General features: G+C 34.9%; 2 protein-coding genes across 12 annotated transcripts in view; one reads left to right on the top strand and one right to left on the bottom strand.

The window, feature by feature from the left end:
* LOC106150403 (protein FRA10AC1 homolog) overlaps positions 1 to 15,645 on the top strand; it is a 17,287-nt gene extending 1,642 nt beyond the window's left edge. For both annotated transcript variants that reach the window (XM_013523174.3, XM_087000789.1), the window contains exons 3-13: positions 631 to 717; positions 1,147 to 1,192; positions 1,624 to 1,700; positions 9,458 to 9,541; positions 9,925 to 10,009; positions 12,832 to 12,877; positions 13,133 to 13,246; positions 13,640 to 13,682; positions 14,517 to 14,593; positions 14,864 to 14,990; positions 15,187 to 15,645. In XM_013523174.3, the coding sequence (XP_013378628.2) occupies positions 631 to 717; positions 1,147 to 1,192; positions 1,624 to 1,700; positions 9,458 to 9,541; positions 9,925 to 10,009; positions 12,832 to 12,877; positions 13,133 to 13,246; positions 13,640 to 13,682; positions 14,517 to 14,593; positions 14,864 to 14,990; positions 15,187 to 15,229 (829 nt within the window). In that variant the 3' untranslated portion in view covers positions 15,230 to 15,645. The remainder of the gene's footprint in view (positions 1 to 630; positions 718 to 1,146; positions 1,193 to 1,623; positions 1,701 to 9,457; positions 9,542 to 9,924; positions 10,010 to 12,831; positions 12,878 to 13,132; positions 13,247 to 13,639; positions 13,683 to 14,516; positions 14,594 to 14,863; positions 14,991 to 15,186) is intronic.
* A 224-nt stretch (positions 15,646 to 15,869) lies between these two features.
* LOC106150401 (cGMP-specific 3',5'-cyclic phosphodiesterase) overlaps positions 15,870 to 18,022 on the bottom strand; it is a 54,626-nt gene continuing 52,473 nt past the window's right edge. For all 10 annotated transcript variants that reach the window (XM_087000779.1, XM_087000778.1, XM_013523168.2 and 7 more), the window contains one exon: positions 15,870 to 17,865. In XM_087000779.1, the coding sequence (XP_086856905.1) occupies positions 17,788 to 17,865 (78 nt within the window). In that variant the 3' untranslated portion in view covers positions 15,870 to 17,787. The remainder of the gene's footprint in view (positions 17,866 to 18,022) is intronic.

Here is an 18,022-nt window from a genome sequence, read left to right on the forward strand (position 1 = left end):
AGTTACATAAAAGCATCCCACTATGTCCATACTATCACCAACAAAAACACCCCAACCCCAGCAACACTCAAAGTGCTAGCCAGCAGGCAGCCAATTCTAGCAGAGAGACAGGTTTTACTGTCAATTACATGTAACAGATAAGTACACCCTCTCCCTGTACCATCTGTAGCTGTAACACCTAGGGACTGCAGGTGACCAATTCCAGTAGCAAGACCAGCCCACTGTTTGCTTCTACACCATTTTTTTCTTTTTTGACACATACTCTGCTTTTCTTTTTGAAAAATAGTTTATTTATTCACCAGTCATTTTCAGTAGCAGCCGTATAATCATAAAAGAAATGTTAAAAATGTGTAAAGGGATTATATTAACATAAGTATTACATTTTGTGAAACAAACTTTTTGCAAGTCATGTACCGGTAAGATATCATAGCACTTGCTGGACCTTTTTACAGGTTGTATTTAATCAATTTCACTGTATGTTAACTCTGACAGTTTGAATATGTATTGTGATGTATAACTTATATTTGCTTTAAATGCTTTAAAGCATGCTTTAAATGATTTTTTCGTTTTGGAAAAACAATTATCTGATGAAATGTTAAATGTTTACAAGTATTTTTTATATACTTGCAGAAATAAAAGAAAAGATATGGCTGTTAAGCATAAAGAAAAATCTCACAAAGTTGCACCCAGAAGTGAATGTGAAGCTGAGTATAGCAAGTAAGTAAATCAGTTTTTATACACATACACTTGGTCAAAGGAATTCTGTAGGAATTACAGCAATATGAATGTGGGGTCAAATTTCATTTTCACAAGTCATGCAAATGGAATGACGAATGATGAGCATTATCCATCAATATTTAGTAAAAATATTTACCTTAGCTCATATGGTTATTTTATAATTTTTCAAAATGACAATGTTTCCACACTTTTTTGGCCAAGTGTATTTAGTACACAGCTTCAGTTGTAAAATTCAAAATAACTATATAAGAACATATACCCTCATCTCCAGTCAAAGTTGTCAACCAAGTGTTTATAAACTTGGATCCATTATTTGAACATATCTTTATTTTTATTCAAAATATCATAATTGAAGCCTTTGATGAGTTATTAATAATTAATTCTCAACTTCCCATGTTTCTTTTACAGAGATGAGGGCAGAAGGCAAAGATTCCATATTCTCAGTATGGATGCAGTATCCTTTACCTCTTAGCATTCACTTTGCAAAAATATAACTTTCCATTGCTGGATTTCTGGTTTAAGAACCATTCTATTGGAGTTTATGTTCTGTTCTTTTTCATGAATCATGGGATATTTAAGAGATTTGAAGGAGAATATGTGTTTGGCGAAAATACACTTGATTGCATCTGTTTTGTTATGAATTCATGTTGTTATGTACTTGTATGCAGTTTTTCATAAAGCACACTTTGTTGTGATACATGTACATCTTTTTCATTGAAAATTTCACTAACATGAGTAGGTTTGTAATTTATCATAATTCCAAAATTCTTTGTAAAAGAGCTAGATATATAGCAAAGGTTAGAGGAAAATGACTAGTGTTTAATAAGATGCTGGACAGGTGTATCTGCAATGTGCATTTTTTTTCCTTCATTGCTAAACCCATAGTATTCAAGGCACAAGAAATTCATCAATGATTACATGATTTACTATGGTGGAAAGTGGTCTGAATTCAAACAGAACAAGTAAGAATGCTGAAATGAAAAAAATATATAATTGTAGAATGTCACTACTGAGTTCATATATTCAACAGCAGCCAACATTTTATGCACTTAAAATTGTGTCATAATGAATTTACAAAGTGTGAATTTTTGTCTTAAGAGACAGTCTACATATAATGTCATTATTATGCGTATGGTACTCTGCTCTTAAATAGTAAATCATTGTACCACCAGCGTAGGCGCTGGCGGTACACATGGTTTTAGTCCCGACCCGTATGTTCCGCCGGCTCCTGCGGCTCCGCCGGCTCCTGCGGCTCTGCCGGCTCCTGCGGCTCCGCCGCCAAGTCACCGTTACCGCTTCTCCTCCTAGACGGTAAGGGCCTCCATACCCATCTCTTGGATTTAGGTCACCTATAATCTCAACTTGTTCCACGTAAAATTTGGGCTTTGTCGGTATTGGGGTCTAGGTGTGGCACTCATTGCAATGCACCCTTGTCCAAAAATGGCAAAATTAAATGCTACCCAGACAGCCTCAGTGATCTGGCCCACGTCTGGCCCAGATCTGGCAACGTCTGGCAATGTCTGGCAAAAGGTATGGCCCACGTATGGCTTGCCACATGTGGGCCAGATGTGGCAATGTTTGGGCCAGATCTGGCCCAGACATTGCCACATCTGGCCCAGTCCACATTTGCTCATGTGGCCAGATGTCGGCCCAGATCTGGCAATATCTGGCAAAGGTATGGCATGCCAGATGTGGACCAGATGTGGGCCAGATCATATTCAAATGGGCCAGATTAGGGCCAGACATGGACCACATATGGCCCAGATTGTTTTTTTTTTTTTCTTTTTTTTAATTATTTTTAATTATTCAATAAGATTACTATAAAAAAAGACATACAAAATTCAAGATTCAAGTATTTATTCTGTGCTAAAACCCTAAACAAAATTATTACACATTATATAACATTGCTGGCAACTAACATGTAACAAATAAAGGGTCACTCCTTGTCTTTTTGTACAAAACAATGTATGTTTGAAAAAAAAAAAACTACACTGCAAAAAGGCAAATATACAGACACTTAACAGGAGGAAATGTCACTTACATACGTGTAAAGAAAACAGTTATAACAACATTTTTTTTTAACACAAAGCTGCTCATCGAATCTGAATTAACACAAATTACAAAAATTGTAATTAATTATGCATGTACATGGGGGGGGGGGTTGAGGGGGAAATATTTTTGCACACCTCAACCTAAATAATATGATACATTGTCATTTTTAAACTAATTCAAACATATCATTAATAATAATAATCACTAATGAATATAGTTTTGTAATGAATAAATCTTGAATAATGAATGAAAAAACATTGTTTTTTAGATGATGGAGAGTTATAACAAAAATATAAATAACCATGCAGTAACTATTTCAATTCAACTTGCATGCTGGCTACAGTACTGTACATACATGTAAATTCTGAAAAAAAAATGTATACTCCAGCGCAGATATAGATGTACGATTAAAAGAGAATTACATGTGAACAAAAACAAACCCCAGTATCAATGCTTTTGAATTAAATCACATCACGAATCAAATCACTCAATGAATTGAACCAGTTTGCAATGCTTCCGCTTTTTTCAAATCCATAACACTAAGAAATGATACTCCTTGATACTCCTTGACAAGCTTATAAGTTATAATTATTAAAGGAATCAACAATGGAACAAGTAACTCTACCAAGTTTAACAACAGTTCATTCAAATGTCAAGTCAAAACACAACATCCCTTCCTTTCTTGGAGAGAAACAGTCCTTTCAAAACATGTTAATTGACAGTTCAGTCTTTAAAATGTCTTTTCAAACATTTGCAGAATAGCATATGAACTCCAACTTTTATTCCTTAAACCACAGTGACACTGAAAATTCTCAAAACTAATCAACTCATATCAAATCCCATGTCCTTTCACTACTACTGGTCTCTTCCTTTGCTTGCCTTTATGTCACATTCAAATGTTCCCTTCACTTTTAAAGGTTTCTCAGACGTGTATGAATAATACTGTTTGTTTTCTGGTCCTCCACAAGAGCCACATTTATTTCTCTTGGATTTCAGCATTCTCCATGTATTTTCATCAATGATATTACAATATGCACCTGAATCTGGTAATACACTGAGATTAACACCTCCTCTATTTCCTCCATGTCTTCTGTGTATATTGCATTGGTTCCCACACCAAATGTATATGCACTCCTGGATTATCATGTTCAAAGCTGTCATTTACATGAATAATAGTTTCAGTTTTAGAGACTTTTGCAAAGTGATCCAACGTTCCATGTTTTCTCAGTCAGGGAGTTTCTACTTCGTTTTTCATGTCTAAACTCGTAATGTTTAGACTGGCTTGGTTTGTCAAATGACTTCGGTTTCATCATACTCACAGTTTCTGGTGTTCCAATTTCATTCAAAGCGTTAACTGTCTTATGTATATTCATGTTTCTAACCTGTGTTTGGGAGAGTCCTGAAAATATCTTGTACACCTGTCCCTGCTGAATACAACATAAGCGCGCGTCTCCTCTGTCATGTATTTTTAATTTTCTATCTTTGTTCATTATTCATGCCGTCCGTTGGTTTTGAAAAGATCAATCTTTTCCGTCAGCGAAGAGGTTAAAACTGTCTAGCCATCGCGTCGAGCGTGACCCTAATGTCTCCGGACTTCTGTACGGTTCGAATTCCGTAATTTCACATTTTTCCTCCATTTTTTCAAAGAAAGTTGGCTCACAGTTTTGCACTAGTGTTAATCCTCGTCGCCAGTGTTGATGCCTTCGAAATAAATCGCATCACGAATCAAATCACTTAACGAATTGTATCAGTTTGATACGCTTGTGCTTTTTTCATATCCATAACTCTAAGAAACGCTACATCCGGGTCCTTGACCGGCTTAGCATAAAAAGCGGAATTTTACAACAGCGGAACGAGTAGTTCAAAAAAGTTTTAAAACAGTGAATTCATTCAAATGTCAAGTCAAACTAAACAAATAGCACACTTATGAGAGGACTTTGAAGAAAAGAGAGAGATAAATTAAATCAAAATTTATCAAATGATGTCAGTTTAATGCATTCAGCTCACTGCATGGTCAATAAAAAATAAATAAATAGAAAATAAAAATTGAAAATGAAAGTACCATATCTGGCCCAAGTCTGGGCAGCATCTGGCAAAATGTGGCATAAATGCCAGACTTTGCCAGACTTGGCCCAGATCTGGCAAGTGTCTGGCAAAATGTGGCATAAATGCCAGACTTTGCCAGACTTGGCCCAGATCTGGCAAGTGTCTGGCAAAATCTGGCCCAGATATTGCCAGACGTTGCCAGATCTGGGCCAGATGTGGGCCAGATTACTGAGGCTGTCTGGGTAATTATCTCCCCTACGGAAGGAATTATGGGAAAAATTTCTACAGACAGCTTTCCAAAAGTCATATGTGTAGATTTCAAATATGCCCTTGGATTTGACCTTTGACCTTTATTTCAAGGTCAAACGGGCCAAAATTTTCAAAAAAACAAAATTTTTGCCGAAAAAAAAATTATTTGCGGTCTTATTCAGACACCACACAGACTTAACTAATAATATTAATGGAAAGTGTTACCCTTCGGGTCATCTTTCATCTCCATGAATTTGGGGTCAGTCGGTGCATTTTCACGGGAGTAGCGGCCATAAGATATCGAAACTGAAAACTGTCTCTAATTCGGGAACCGTTAATGCTAGACACCCATTCTTTTTTGCATTTTGTAGAGCATGTAAAGCCCAACACTGGAGGTGGTCTCCGTTTTTTTGTATTCCATACGGTTTTCGAGTTACGCTGTATCAAAAAGTACATATTGGTGGTGAAAGCAAAATGTGCAGTACGGTAATGGATAATAAATTTTGAACTCCAGAAAAACTAGAGGATCAGAGAGGCGATACCGCCTCCGGATATTGTACCACCAGCTGGAGTAAGCGCATTCGTATGGACCCCCCCCCTCCAAAAAGGGACACCATCACCAGTCTTGTGCTTGACAAGCTCTATAAAATGCAATCAACAGGAGTTCTCAAAATATACAAAAAAATATAATTAAAAATGGTCAGTATATGACTTTCTATTCAACTTCAATAGTAACTATGGACCTATACTATCTCTGCCAGTTTTGGAGATATAAGGGACTAAATGTTATAATTTTGCAGTTACCATAATGTGCCAAAAATTTCCTACAGAAAAAATTAATTAAAATAAAGAAAAGGTCATTTTGGTCAAAATTCTTGAAATGGGAGGTGCTCTGAAGTTCCAGATGTTCTAATTTGATGAAATAATGTCATTTTTGACCACAAGTTGCCTGCTTTGCCAAGCCTTATGTTTTATTTTTCTGGAGTTCAAAATTAATTATCCATTACCGTACTGCACATTTTGCTTTCACCACCAATATGTACTTTTTGATACAGCGTAAATTTGGAGATAAAAGGGAAGCAAAATTTGCAAAGTTCAGTTCATGGTGAAAAGTAGGTCAAAGGTCAATTTCAAGGTCACATTCAGATTGCCAGTATGACTTCCTATTCAATACAACAGTAACTATGGACCTATCTCTGCCAGTTTTGGAGATAAAAGGGAAGCAAAATTTGCAAAGTTCAGTTCATGGTGACAAGTAGGTCAAAGGTCAATTTCAAGGTCACATTTAGATTGTCAGTATATGACTTCATATTCAAGTTCAATAGAAACTATGGACCTATCTCTGCCAGTTTTGGAGATAAAAGGGAAGCAAAATTTGCAAAGTTCAATTCATGGTGAAAAGTAGGTCAAAGGTCAATTTCAAGGTCACATTTAGATTGCCAGTATATGACTTCCTATTCAACTTCAATAGTAACTATGGACCTATCTCTGCCAGTTTTGGAGATAAAAGGGAAGCAAAATTTGCAAAGTTCAATTCGTGGTGAAAAGTAGGTCAAAGGTCAATTTCAAGGTCACATTTAGATTGCCAGTATATGACTTCCTATTCAACTTCAATAGTAACTATGGACCTATCTCTGCCAGTTTTGGAGATAAAAGGGAAGCAAAATTTGCAAAGTTCAGTTCATGGTGAAAAGTAGGTCAAAGGTCAATTTCAAGGTCACAGTAAGATTGACAGTATATGACTTCCTATTCAACTTCAATAGTAACTATGGACCTATCTCTGCCAGTTTTGGAGATATAAGGGACTAAATGTTATAATTTTGGAATTACCTTAATGTGCCATAAATTTCCTACAGCAAAAATTAATTAAAATAAAGAAAAGGTCATTTTGGTCAAAATTCTTGAAATGGGAGGTGCTCTGAAGTTCCAGAAGTTCAAATTTGATGAAATAATGTCATTTTTGACCACAAGTTGTCTGCTTTGCCAAGCCTTATGTTTTATTTTTCCAGAGTTCAAAATTTATTATCCATTACCGTACTGCACATTTTGCTTTCACCACCAATATGTACTTTCTGATACAGCATAACTTGAAAACCGTACGGAATACAAAAAAACGGAGACCACCTCCAGTGTTGGGCTTTACATGCTTTACAAAATGCAAATAAGAATGGGTCTCTAGCATTAACGGTTCCCGAATTAGAGACAGTTTTCAGTTTCGCCATCTTATGGCCGCTACTCCGGTGAAAATGCACTGATTGACCCCAAATTCACGGAGATGAAGGATGACCTGAAGGGTAACACTTTCCAATAATATTATTGGTTAAGTCTGTGTGGTGTCTGAATAACAGGGCAAAAAAATTTTTTTTCGTAAAAAATTTAATTTTTTTGAAAATTTTGGCCCGTTTGACCTTGAAGTAAAGGTCAAAGGTCAAATCCAAGGGCATATTTGAAATCTACACATATGACTTTTGGAAAGCCGTCTGTAGAAATTTTTCCCATAACCCCTTCCGTAGGGTAGATAATTAGCATTTAATTTTGCCATTTTTGGACAAGGGTGCATTTCAATGAGTGCCACACCTAGACCCCAATACCGACAAAGCCCAAATTTTACGTGGAACGAGTTGAGATTATAGGTGACCTAAATCCAAGAGATGGGTACGGGGGGCCTTACCGCCTAGGAGGAGAAGCGGTAACGGTAGCCGTCCGGCGGAGCCAACGGAGCCGGCGGAGCCGGCGGAGCCGGCGGAACGATCCGGACGGGACCGAAACCATGTGTACCGCCAGCGCTAACGCTGGTGGTACAATAAAACATAAGGCTTGGCAAAGCAGACAACTTGTGGTCAAAAATGACATTATTTCATCAAATTTGAACATCTGGAACTTCAGAGCACCTCCCATTTCAAGAATTTTGACCAAAATGACCTTTTCTTTATTTTAATTAATTTTTTCTGTAGGAAATTTATGGCACATTATGGTAACTCCAAAATTATAACATTTAGTCCCTTATATCTCCAAAACTGGCAGAGATAGTATAGGTCCATAGTTACTATTGAAGTTGAATAAGAAGTCATATACTGGCAATCTAAATGTGACCTTAAAATTGACCTTTAACCTACTTTTCACCATGAACTGAACTTTGCAAATTTTGCTTCCCTTTTATCTCCAAAACTGGCAGAGATAGGTCCATAGTTACTATTGAACTTGAATAGGAAGTCATATATTGGCAATCTAAATGTGACCTTAAAATTGACCTTTGACCTACTTTTCACCATGAACTGAACTTTGCAAATTTTGCTTCCCTTTTATCTCCAAAACTGGCAGAGATAGGTCCATAGTCTCTATTGAACTTGAATAAGAAGTCATATACTGGCAATCTACATGTGACCTTAAAATTGACCTTTGACCTACTTTTTACCATGAACTGAACTTTGCAAATTTTGCTTCCCTTTTATCTCCAAAACTGGCAGAGATAGGTCCATAGTCTCTATTGAACTTGAAAAGGAAGTCATATACTGGCAATCTACATGTGACCTTAAAATTGACCTTTGACCTACTTTTCACCATGAACTGAACTTTGCAAATTTTGCTTCCCTTTTATCTCCAAAACTGGCAGAGATAGGTCCATAGTTACTATTGAACTTGAATAGGAAGTCATATATTGGCAATCTAAATGTGACCTTAAAATTGACCTTTGACCTACTTTTCACCATGAACTGAACTTTGCAAATTTTGCTTCCCTTTTATCTCCAAAACTGGCAGAGATAGGTCCATAGTCTCTATTGAAGTTGAATAGGAAGTCATATACTGGCAATCTACATGTGACCTTAAAATTGACCTTTGACCTACTTTTCACCATGAACTGAACTTTGCAAATTTTGCTTCCCTTTTATCTCCAAAACTGGCAGAGATAGGTCCATAGTTTCTATTGAACTTGAATAGGAAGTCATATACTGGCAATCTACATGTGACCTTAAAATTGACCTTTGACCTACTTTTCACTATGAACTGAACTCTGCTAATTTCTTTCTCTTTTAACTCCAAACCTGGCAGAGATAGGCCCATAGTTACTATTGAAGTTGAATAGGAAGTCATATACTGGCAATTTACTGTGACCTTGGAATTGACCTTTGACCTACCTTACGATGAACTTTGATTGTACCATTTTTAGTTATATATATATTTTTTGCATATTTTGAAAATTCTTGTTGATTGCATTTTTACAGCTTGTCAAGCACAAGACTGGTGGCTGTGTTCCTTATTTTGTATATGTGGGGGTCTATACGAATGCGCTTGCTCCAGCTGGTGGTACAATATTCGGAGGCGGTATCGCCTCTCTGATCCTCTAGTTTAGCTTGGATCTAATGTTTTACAGATCAGTAGGCAAGACAGATTTAGATGTTATTCGTGAAAATCACAGATTTTTATGGACAGAAGAAGACAACCCTGATGATTCATGGTAAGATGCTCGAGGAATGTACTAATTTTAAAATTGTAAACTGTGATTAAATATGAGGCTGTGTTCACAATCAGACAGATGTTGAATTTACCAGATCAACTCAAATTATCTTTACTGAAGTTACCAGATCATTAATTGAAGGACCTTCATTCAACATTAAAAGAGATTTAATCAGCCATAAAACAATCTGGGTATTTGATAACCTCAGTCAGACTATTTTGGGTCTGTTGTTTGGTTTTGAATATAATATCAGAGACTATTATGATTCATTCTTGTTAATGTATGTTTTGATTAAAACACACTGACAATATGTCATAGCAAAAAAAAAAAAAAAACCTACAACAAAATACTAATAATAACAATAGTATGATTTAATTTTTTAGGGAAAAGAGGATGTCCAAAAAATATTATGACAAATTGTTTAAAGAATATTGCATATCAGATCTAAGTCGATACAAAGAAAATAAGGTATGTTCTGCAATTTTGATTTTTATACATATCTGCATTGTTTATTGTAAATTTTATCATCTTTAGCAAGTATTTTATTAGTTGAAAATTGTTAAATTAAAAAAAAAAGATTTTTTTCCATCTTGCTGACACCACTGTACCTGTAACTTTGATTTTTTTATGTGTAATGTCTGTGTATCGGCCAGCTTTGCTGTCTATTTACATCAATTTATCAGTGCCGAAATCTTTTTTATTGTGGTTTATTAAAAGGTTTGCTTCATGCTGTCAGAATGGCCTGAACGGAACATATTCTTCAGAAAACATGCCCAACTAACGATATCTTTATCCAAATACACAAATTAAAAGCTCATTTTGTAAATTTTTGGCTTTAAAAAACGTCCTATTTGCTCGGCCTGGGAGTTAATGAGCTACGTGGTCACGTGGTCCAATGACGACAATCGAGCCACCGGAGAACAGAACGTGCTTAGCTGTCACAATGAGCTGCATTGTCTACCTGTAAGATGACTTCTCTGGCTTCTGATAAAAGTTTATACTCATTCAAATCTCTTACCCGAGGGGTCTAAATCCTCGTGAAGCTGTGTAAAACCATTTCCCGTCTAGTCATTTCTTTAACAAGCATTTCATTATGGTTATCCCAAGTTGTATAAAACACTGCATTTGAATGAGTTAAGGGAAATGTTGATTATTGCATATGAGGTCCATGTTATTTGTGAAATTCAATTTATTTTATTAAACCGCTGACACTCCGTCTTGCATACTTTTATTAAACTGAGGTAAACAATGCCCGTTACCTTTACAAGTCCTATCTTAATCATCCATCTAACTGGAACTTCCTTTACCTCTTAATTAGAGGGTTAAATGGCATTCAATTTGTCTTGCTTGTACCGAACGCACTCTCTATCTAAGCTTTACTCCAGTTATCTCAGGTAAAAATCTACCTGTGCGTTAGTTACAAAGCGCAGCTCCCGTAGACCTGGGGGTACTAGATAAAATCTGAACACCAGGTTTATCGAGGAGCTAGAGAAAGAAAGGAAGAATTTTTCCTGCACAACTTCATAGGAATTTTAACACGGACTTGATCCAGCTTAGACCTCCAAACTAACAGGGTGACATGGGCAATTTTCACAAACAAATCATAAAACTATATTTCAGTTAACCGCCTTTAAAATAAATATACCGTTCTGGGTAAATTAAAATAGTTATTAAATCGCAAGAATATTTTTGACTTAAATGATGATTTTATTATTAATGGAAATTAAGCTACTATATGAGGTACATTTGCTGTGATTACACTGTCCTTCATGTTTTGCGTAAGTCTACATTTTGCTGTATGTGCTTGTAATCTTTTTAAATATGTGCGTACAATTTTTGCAGGTCTGGTTACCCCCCTGTTATGTGATGAGAGTATTAATTTGGCAATTAGTTCCTTAGCTTATTTGAATAGAATTGCAGTGTAAAATTTTCAACAAGATGTTGGCGAAATAGCCCATTACTCTTTGTAGGTATTTCCCCCGTCAAAGTTTGTCTAAAATTATCTTTCAATCTTTACTCTTTCAAAGACAGTATAAAGTTACCTGACATATTTTCGTGTAAACTTAATGACAAGCCAAGTGTCTCCAGTTCATTCCGTACTCAATTTTACCCAAGCAAATTTTTTTCTTGAGTAGATCTTTATAGCACGGTGTTATAAGCTTACAAATTTGCAAAAAAAAATTGCGTACTGACGCAGAATTTGCGTTTCAAGTTATAAAATAATCAATCTTTTAAATTATTTAATATTTCAGATGAAATTATCTTCAGAAACAAATCCTCAAAGCATAAACGAATTAGGATAACGAACCATTTTATTGTAGCAGTTCCCATTTTTTCTTTAATATAACGCTCTTTTTCCTGTTTTTCCTCAACACGTTTTCTTCCACAGAAGCTTCAAGATACCCTGAGAGCAATTTCTTTTATTAATGTTCGCGACCGTGTTTGAACTTAATTGTTTAAGTATTGATATTTAACGTCATTTACAAATACCAATAAAATAACCCCATGAAATAAATGAGATATATTGAAAAATATGAAAGCCCACCAAGACGAGTTTCATACCTGTTATTACCTGGCTTGGGAATTGCAGCGGTGCATAATTAACAGGTTTGTTGTAAACGAGCTTTTGGTCAACTACAATGCATTTAAAATGCATCAGCAATCAGTAAGTTTGCCAACTGATGACAGATAATCTGAAAGACTACCAGCTCTTGATATGATCTAAACCACCTGAGGTGACCATGATCTAGAGCATCGCAACTATTGTCACCGAAGTTAGTAAGTAAGTCACGGAAGACCGTCACAGACAAAGAAAGATTGTCAACGAGAGCTGCAATTTTGGTGAATCCCACGGCAACACACCGAGGCATAACGAAAATTCCTCAACTCCGTTCAACACAACTTTCCTTAACTTCTCCGTCTTTATGCACCATGCAGCTCAGTTGAGTCTCATAGACCTTTATCGTGATTGTCGTCACAGTACCACGTGACCCTGATCTGTTGCTTCATTTTTGCATATTGAGGTGAGGTTTACTAAAACGCTTTTTTTTCTACTAACAGATTGTTTTTATAATTTTTAAATGGCGGGGATCGATTAAAACATACCTCTAGTGTATAGATTGAGTGCTGTATCTTCAAAATTCGAGAAATGGATTTTTACATGAACATTGTCCTTTAACTTGTTGACATATATCGGCCTACAAAACAACCCACCCATCCATGTACCTATTAATCAAAGTGCACAAGATAATATTTAATATTTAGTAACAATAATATTTTTCTACATCCAGGTTGCCATGAGATGGAGGATAGAAAAAGAAGTAGTAGAAGGGAAAGGTAAATGCACATGATTGTTCACTTACTGTACTTGAGTTTGATGTTAAGTTATTTGAGACACATCAATCAATACTTTTTTATGAAAATGACATGTGATTACAGTAACGGTTGTTACTTAACAATAGAAAGAACACTGTATGTCATCGTCATGTCTAGCATATTTGATTCTTTTTTTACATCTTATTGTCATTTGAGAGTAAAAGTCTGTTTCTTTCATTGAATTTATATATTTTTCTTTCTTCTTTTGCAAAAAAGGCCAATTTATCTGTGGAAACAAAAAGTGCACTGAGAAGGAGGGGTTACGGAGCTGGGAAGTCAATTTTGCATATGTGGAGCATGGAGAGAGAAAAAATGCTTTAGTCAAATTACGTAAGTTATTGCAGTATTTGGCAGGTAGATATATTACTCTCAGTATTATTTGTATAAGCGACCTGGTGTTTGTAGGTAATGTGGCAAAATCAGTTCTTTATATTTTATCAGAAATCTGTAGATTAGTAGTTCTAGTATTGTTTCCCTCTAAAATTGCAATGTTATTTTTTTTACTTAAACTGTTGATGTAATATTATAAAGTTTACAGCATTTGAAAGCCTCAAATAACTCAATTTTGCTTAAATGTACCGAATTCTCTTTATTACATAATTTGATTATGCAGCTTTTTTATACCATAATCAATAGGTTTTCAATCTTAAGGATTTAATGGTATAAGGATTTTTCATCACTATAACTGCCCTGTGTTAAAGTGTGTTATATATCTGACTTCAGGTTTATGTCCAGACTGCTCTTATAAACTGAACTACCACCACAAGTAAGTCAACTTTGTAGATTATCATGCACATCACAAGAGTAAACCTCAATATAATTGATGGTCAGATAATGGATTTTAAGCTATGAAATATACTAATACTTGATGTGGTTGATGAAAATTGTTATTTCTTGATATATGTTATAGATGATTAGAAAAGATATGCTATCTTTGTGCTTTGATCCCCTAAGACCACTTGATTTGAACCCCCTTAGGGCCTCTTTGATGTACTTAATTTATTTTGGGTAAAAAATGGAATGTTTTATGGAAAGGTCAAAATATATTCATAATGTTAATGGAAGACTAACACCAACCAGGTTTCTCAATTTTGATACCTACAACCAGGAAATGGGCATGCACATACACATTTGCTTGAAAATGACACTTAAAATAATCTTTCATCCACAGGGGAAGTTCAGTTATCTACCTCAATGCAAATGTGGGATTTTACATATGAATCATTTAATTGATACTCCCAACTTCTGGCCATGTTCTACAAACATTTTATGATGCATGGAATATATATATATATATATATATATATATATATATTTTTTTTTTTTTTACTGCAAACATTTAGTTTGAATTTATGACCCCAAACATAATGAAAAGGTGACGTAGGCTGCATTCAGAACAGAGGACTGTGGGTCAAGTATGGAAACCCACTAAAAAGATTGATGTCTAATCCGCTAAAAGACACTGAATAGATTACATGTGGAGAAGTATTTAAGTGAGTCAGCCATATTTGACCCTCGGAATAGTTAGTCCACTGTTCTGAATGCGACCTAAAGTGATAAATGAAATAAGTAGTTGAGATTTTTCTTTCTTTCTTTGCAGGAAGAGAGAGCTTACACAGAGCAAATCCTTTGAAAGGCCTAGCAAAATCCAGAGGACAGAAGACCGACCTAATACAAGTATAGCTTTTGAAATTTGGTTTCTGTATTGAATAGCATTCCTACCAAACTGTGTAATAGTCAATATAAATGTAGCAGACTGAAAAAGAGTAAGTCCCCTTTCATTAGGTTTTATGACACACATAAGTTAGTTTGGGTTTGATCAATTTTATTAAGCTGTGATTATATTAAATCAAATTTAACAAAGCGCTACCACCTGATATTTTAATATAGGTTGTTATATGACAGTCCTGACACACCATATGTTTGTATACCCCCTCCACATTTTAGGTACAAAAGGTTCAGGAGTCCACGAAAAGAATGCAAACACTTCAGATAAACCTTCTAGTCTTAAACCTGAAGAAAGTGACAATTCTTTATGGACCGGGCCACAGAAAATTACTGAGGAAAAATCAAGGTATGTGTAGCAAATTTATTGAAATTTGTTTTACTTGGGGGAAATAACTTGATTTGCAATTTTTTTTAACTTGTCAATTTTTTATGTGGAGTTAAAAGATACATTTCTTGATTTTATTATAAACTTAATATTTTATGAAATCTTTGATGGGATAGTGAAAGTAGGAAGCATCAAAATAATTAATGTTCTTTTTCAGGGATGAAGAATTTGATGAATACTTTGAAGACATGTTTCTCTGAAAGAGAATTTTATGACTAATTAGATGTCCAGAAGACTTCTAGCAGCAATTCCCTGTAGGCCAAGGAGCAGCCTATTCCATGCTAAAACCTATTTAGAGCTCTTCCCTCCAATACACAAGCGAATGTTTTAATGCATTATCATGGAAGACCATGCATTTAGCAGCTTTCATATCTTGATGATATTTCATTGCTTCTCATAAATGATGTACAAGGGACAAGATTTAAATATCTTCAACTAATGTACATTTGGCATGCCTTAGGAAGTATTCAAATTGTTTGGGGTAAAAAATTTCCTTGCAATATTGACTATGTCAGCTAATTGCTTTTCATTGGTGAATTTTTAATGATATTTTTTTAACTTCAAAGGGATCTCTGGGACTTAAACTGGGTATAAAACCACTTTTACAACATACAAATGGTAACTCATAGAGTATATTTTTTAGGTTGCATGATATTTATGATGATGTAACACCAGCCTGTACGGGTTAAAATGTAATTTAAGGTAAAATGAATGCAATTTAGATAGCTACTATCTATAGAAATCTTGCAAATTTTTTGAAAAAAAATCACTTGTATTCCTCCATTTTATTATTTTTTTTTTTTTTTGGTAACAAGCCCTCCAGTCTACAGAACAAGTAAAGAGGTTAACATTTAAATTTTATTTCTTATAGATGGCAAAATTCCATTAAACTAACAAGAGACACTGAAAGCAGTGCTGAACACCATCTTTGTACATGTCAACCTTTCTTATTACTGAAATTCAGTTTTATGTAAGTTATAATTGTAGAATATATACCTCCCCTTCCCAAATTTTGAATATATTGTTTTACTGGAATACTTAGCTTAAAAAATTCACTATAACGTCAATAACAATAAAGGAAAAATGAAAAAAAGTTCATGTTGTCCTCCATCACAAGAATAAATTTAGTAAAAGGTGCATGGATATCTTTAGGTGAGTAATATTCCATTTCAGTATATGTAAAAAAAAATTTTTTCAGCTTGCCAGAGCTGTGTTCTACCCATATATGCTATTAACTGGGATACAAACCCCTTATCCTGAAGTGAAATTGATGAGGTACATGTCAGTTTTCAATTGCCCAACTCTACTTCTTACTACCTTTGGTCCTCAACATAGAGGCTAGCATGGTAGATTGTCATTCCATGAGAGCTATATAGTCTACTGTTACTATTTCATTGGCAAGATGAATGCTGTAACAGTGCTATTGAAAAATATAAGCAATGGCAATGATAATATGCCTCTTTTTTTCTTTAATCTACATTCAAAGCATGAACTGAATACATTCTACCTGAGAAAATAAAAATTGAAATACTCTTTAATAAGTGACCTGACTACTGAACTGAGACTTGATGATTGCACAAGTATATGTATTCCACAAAAGACAAAAGAATGAGTCCAACATTATAAAGATGAATTATCACAGATATGTATCATAATATAGCATAACATAAACTATTGGTCTACTCTATAAATGATGCATTTGACAAAAATTTAAAAAAAGCAAACCACTTCGAAAATAGACCCATTGTTGTACCTGTGCAGATGTTAAAGCTGGAGACCTATGCCTTACATATAAATGACATGCATTATATCAGCTGTCTGTCTCATAGAAATAATACATGTAAGACCTTCCCCCTCAAGGTTGCATTATAAAAACCACAGTAAGTGTTGTTAATTCATTTGATTTTCATGCATATGGCTGATCAAAAGTCTCCCCACCAATTTAAGCTGCATTGCATTTTCTAGGTACCGCTGACATTGTGTTTGCACTCAATACAAAGCATGTTAGACATTATAACACTTACATAATCTTTGAACCTCCATTAGTATTACAGTTAAGATTACTTGAGTCTTTTTTTAAACCCACCATGTGTAATGCATTTATTCCTTAACATGTGCCACACCCATGAAAATTTACTTTTATATACAATTTGTCCTGAAAGGGTGGGTGTTAACCTCTAAAATATAAATGATTACATCTGTTTCTCCTTATTACCTGAAAAACCAGGAAGGCAAACTTGAAGCGCCCTGTACTGAGTAGATATTTAAAAAGTACAGCATTCCTACTGACATCTTGTCTTAGGTATTTACTTTATATGTGAAAAGAAATGTTGCTTATTTTTCCCCTTTGCAGACAGAGAACCACAATATCCTTCAAACCAAAACGCCAACATACCAGTTGCCCCTACTATAAAATATCCAACACATCAAATAGTTCAGTTGAGTTGAGGGCAGAATAAAAATCAAACTGGCACACTGACACATGATTATAATCCTTTGACTAACTAATTTTCAATTTTGGTTACTCAGTCCATGTCTGCCTGAATTCAGCATTTGAAGTATATAGACCTTTCCTTTAAACCTTTAAGTTAATACAGATATTGTCAGCTGGTATGTAGTACCTGTCAAGCTAAAGGCAATCTATCAACTGTTAACTTGATAGATGAAAAAGATATAGCTGCTCTAGTAACAGTTCATCTGATATATTTTAAATTGTAAATTGCGTTCTGGGCTAAGTAATCTGAAGACGGTAAGTTGTTCACAGCACACTGCAGGCTTTGCTTTTCTTCTTACTTCTGACGTGAGAGGTCTTTCCTGGAGAGCTGCTAGTGGTGAGCTGAGAAGTAAACAAAAAAATGAGAAATTTCCGTTATAATCAAAGAGAAAAAATAACACATTATGAATGTAAAATATTCAAATTGGAGTAGTTGTTAGTCATACTTACATGTTAACCCTCTTAGGGTAGAATGCACTGTTTTCAAAATGCACAATTT

This window comes from Lingula anatina, chromosome 1 (genome assembly GCF_051362555.1).
Source record: "Lingula anatina isolate TDL-2025a chromosome 1, LinAna3.0, whole genome shotgun sequence".
NCBI lineage: Eukaryota > Metazoa > Brachiopoda > Lingulata > Lingulida > Lingulidae > Lingula > Lingula anatina.